The 1,841-nt window shown below is 50.5% G+C and overlaps 1 protein-coding gene across 1 annotated transcript; it reads left to right on the top strand.

Moving 5' to 3' along the window:
• Nucleotides 1-171: 171 nt before the first annotated feature.
• On the top strand, nt 172-1,529 carry AURANDRAFT_72760 (hypothetical protein; the record flags this gene model as incomplete). Its single annotated transcript, XM_009043749.1, has 1 exon — nt 172-1,529. The coding sequence occupies one exon, from the start codon at nt 585-587 to the stop codon at nt 1,527-1,529; it is 945 nt and encodes a 314-aa protein (XP_009041997.1).
• Nucleotides 1,530-1,841: the final 312 nt, after the last annotated feature.

The raw sequence follows: 1,841 nt of genomic DNA, 5'->3' as shown, positions 1-1,841 counted from the left end.
GGAAGCTGAACATCCGAGGTCGGGGCCAAAACCGCTACGGTCCATTCACAATATCTGGGACATGTCATACCGATGGAAGTGCTCTGGAGCTTGCAAGGATATATGAGCCAAAACCACCGCCTGTACCGAAGCTAAAAACATCATTTACAACGCAAAAACTAGGCGGCAAAGACCTAAGTCGTGTTCAGGCTGCCCTGAACAAGCCACAACATCACCACACTGGAATCAATGTAGCACCTGTGACTGTTCGATCGCACAAGCAAGACACTATTCCGGCATTGACCTCGACAGCTTTGAGTAGTGCCATCCAGGTAAATTCTGCAGAATACACGTCTAACGGTGATGGCGAGGGCAAGCGTTCTGGACGCGCACGCAAGGCACCATCGCATCTCCGTGATGGCTCACCTAATGGTCCCGATCCAAGTAATGTCGAACTGCTAGGTCTTCAAACGACCGAGGCTCTTCGGCGTTGTCATGCAATTGTGATCTCCCTTGAACGTTTTGCAGGTGCGGACTGGTTTTCAGCACCTGTGGATGCTGTTGCACTTGGTGTCCCGCACTATGGTGCAATTATTGATGCGCCTATGGACTTGAGTACTGTCAAACGCGGTCTTGATTGTGGTCTTTATCCTGACCCTCATGCTTTTGCGGCGGACATGCGCCTGGTTTTTCGCAACGCAATGACTTTTAATGTTCTCCCCGAGGCACCTGTGCACGAAGCTGCACGAAATCTTCATGCTAAATTCGAAGACCAACTTCAGAACATCTGGAAGCACATTGCTGGAGGTGCTTTGGGTAGCGCGAAGTTCAAGTCTGGAGGTCCAAAGCGTGATGCAGACGGAGATTTGGAGGGTCAAATTAACAAGCGTGCCAAAATCCCCAATGGGAAAAGTGGGGGAAAGAAGAGTGGGAAAGGTAAAAAGGGCCCACGCGACGATGACTATGGTGCTCTATCTACAGGGACCGGCATGGTTCCTGTGGCTGATTTAGTCAACATGCAGCGCCAAATGGAATCCATGCAAGCGACTATCGCTGCACTACAGAAGCAGGCCTCACAGACCGAGGTTCAGGTCCAAATGAATATGGAGCTTGGATTAAAACCGACTGTGCCCGGTCACGCCGTATCAAAACCCCCCCGGGTCTCTAAACTGCTCACTTTTGACGAAAAGGAAGCTCTCTCCAATGATATCAATGACCTCCCCCCGGAAAAGCTGGCACATGTTGTCAAGATTGTGCAGGAATCGATGCCTCTAACTGGCCGTCATGATGATGATGAGATTGAAGTCGATATCGAAACCCTTGACAACGATACGCTTCGCCATCTTCAAAAGTACGTAAAAGCTTCTCTAGGAAAGAAGCGCGCCGTGCCTAAGAAAAAAGGCCAACAGCCGCTATCCCCGCCCCCTGAGATAACACTGAATTCAGACGAACGCACACTCGAGTCTGTCGCCTTCGGAGGCTCAGGCCTCGGACCTGGCTTTGAATCAGATGATGATGATGACCTTGCCTATGATGTTCTTGGCGCGTGACTTCAATGCGTGAAAAAAGGGTATTTCGCAAAACATGACTCTTGGCCAATGGTCTGCCCAGCCAGATCTCTGTATTTTCTCTCATTCTCCCTCAGTTCAGACATAGTCTCCTCTCATACCTCTAAGAGTTATTGAGGTGTCCGGCAAGGACGAATGCAAGGTTACCTCCGATTGCTATTTCTTGTTCAGTTGCGCATTGCCTGGTGCATATTCGCACCGTCACCACCTCCAGACAAATTTGGCGAAGTAATTAAGAAGACTGCCCAAAGCACTGAACGGATCAAAGGAAGCCCCCCCCCTTGGGGGGGGGCG

This window comes from Aureococcus anophagefferens, assembly GCF_000186865.1.
Source record: "Aureococcus anophagefferens unplaced genomic scaffold AURANscaffold_66, whole genome shotgun sequence".
NCBI lineage: Eukaryota > Pelagophyceae > Pelagomonadales > Pelagomonadaceae > Aureococcus > Aureococcus anophagefferens.
The sequence above is the reverse complement of the archived record's forward strand: the minus strand, read 5'-3'. Positions and strand labels throughout refer to the sequence as shown.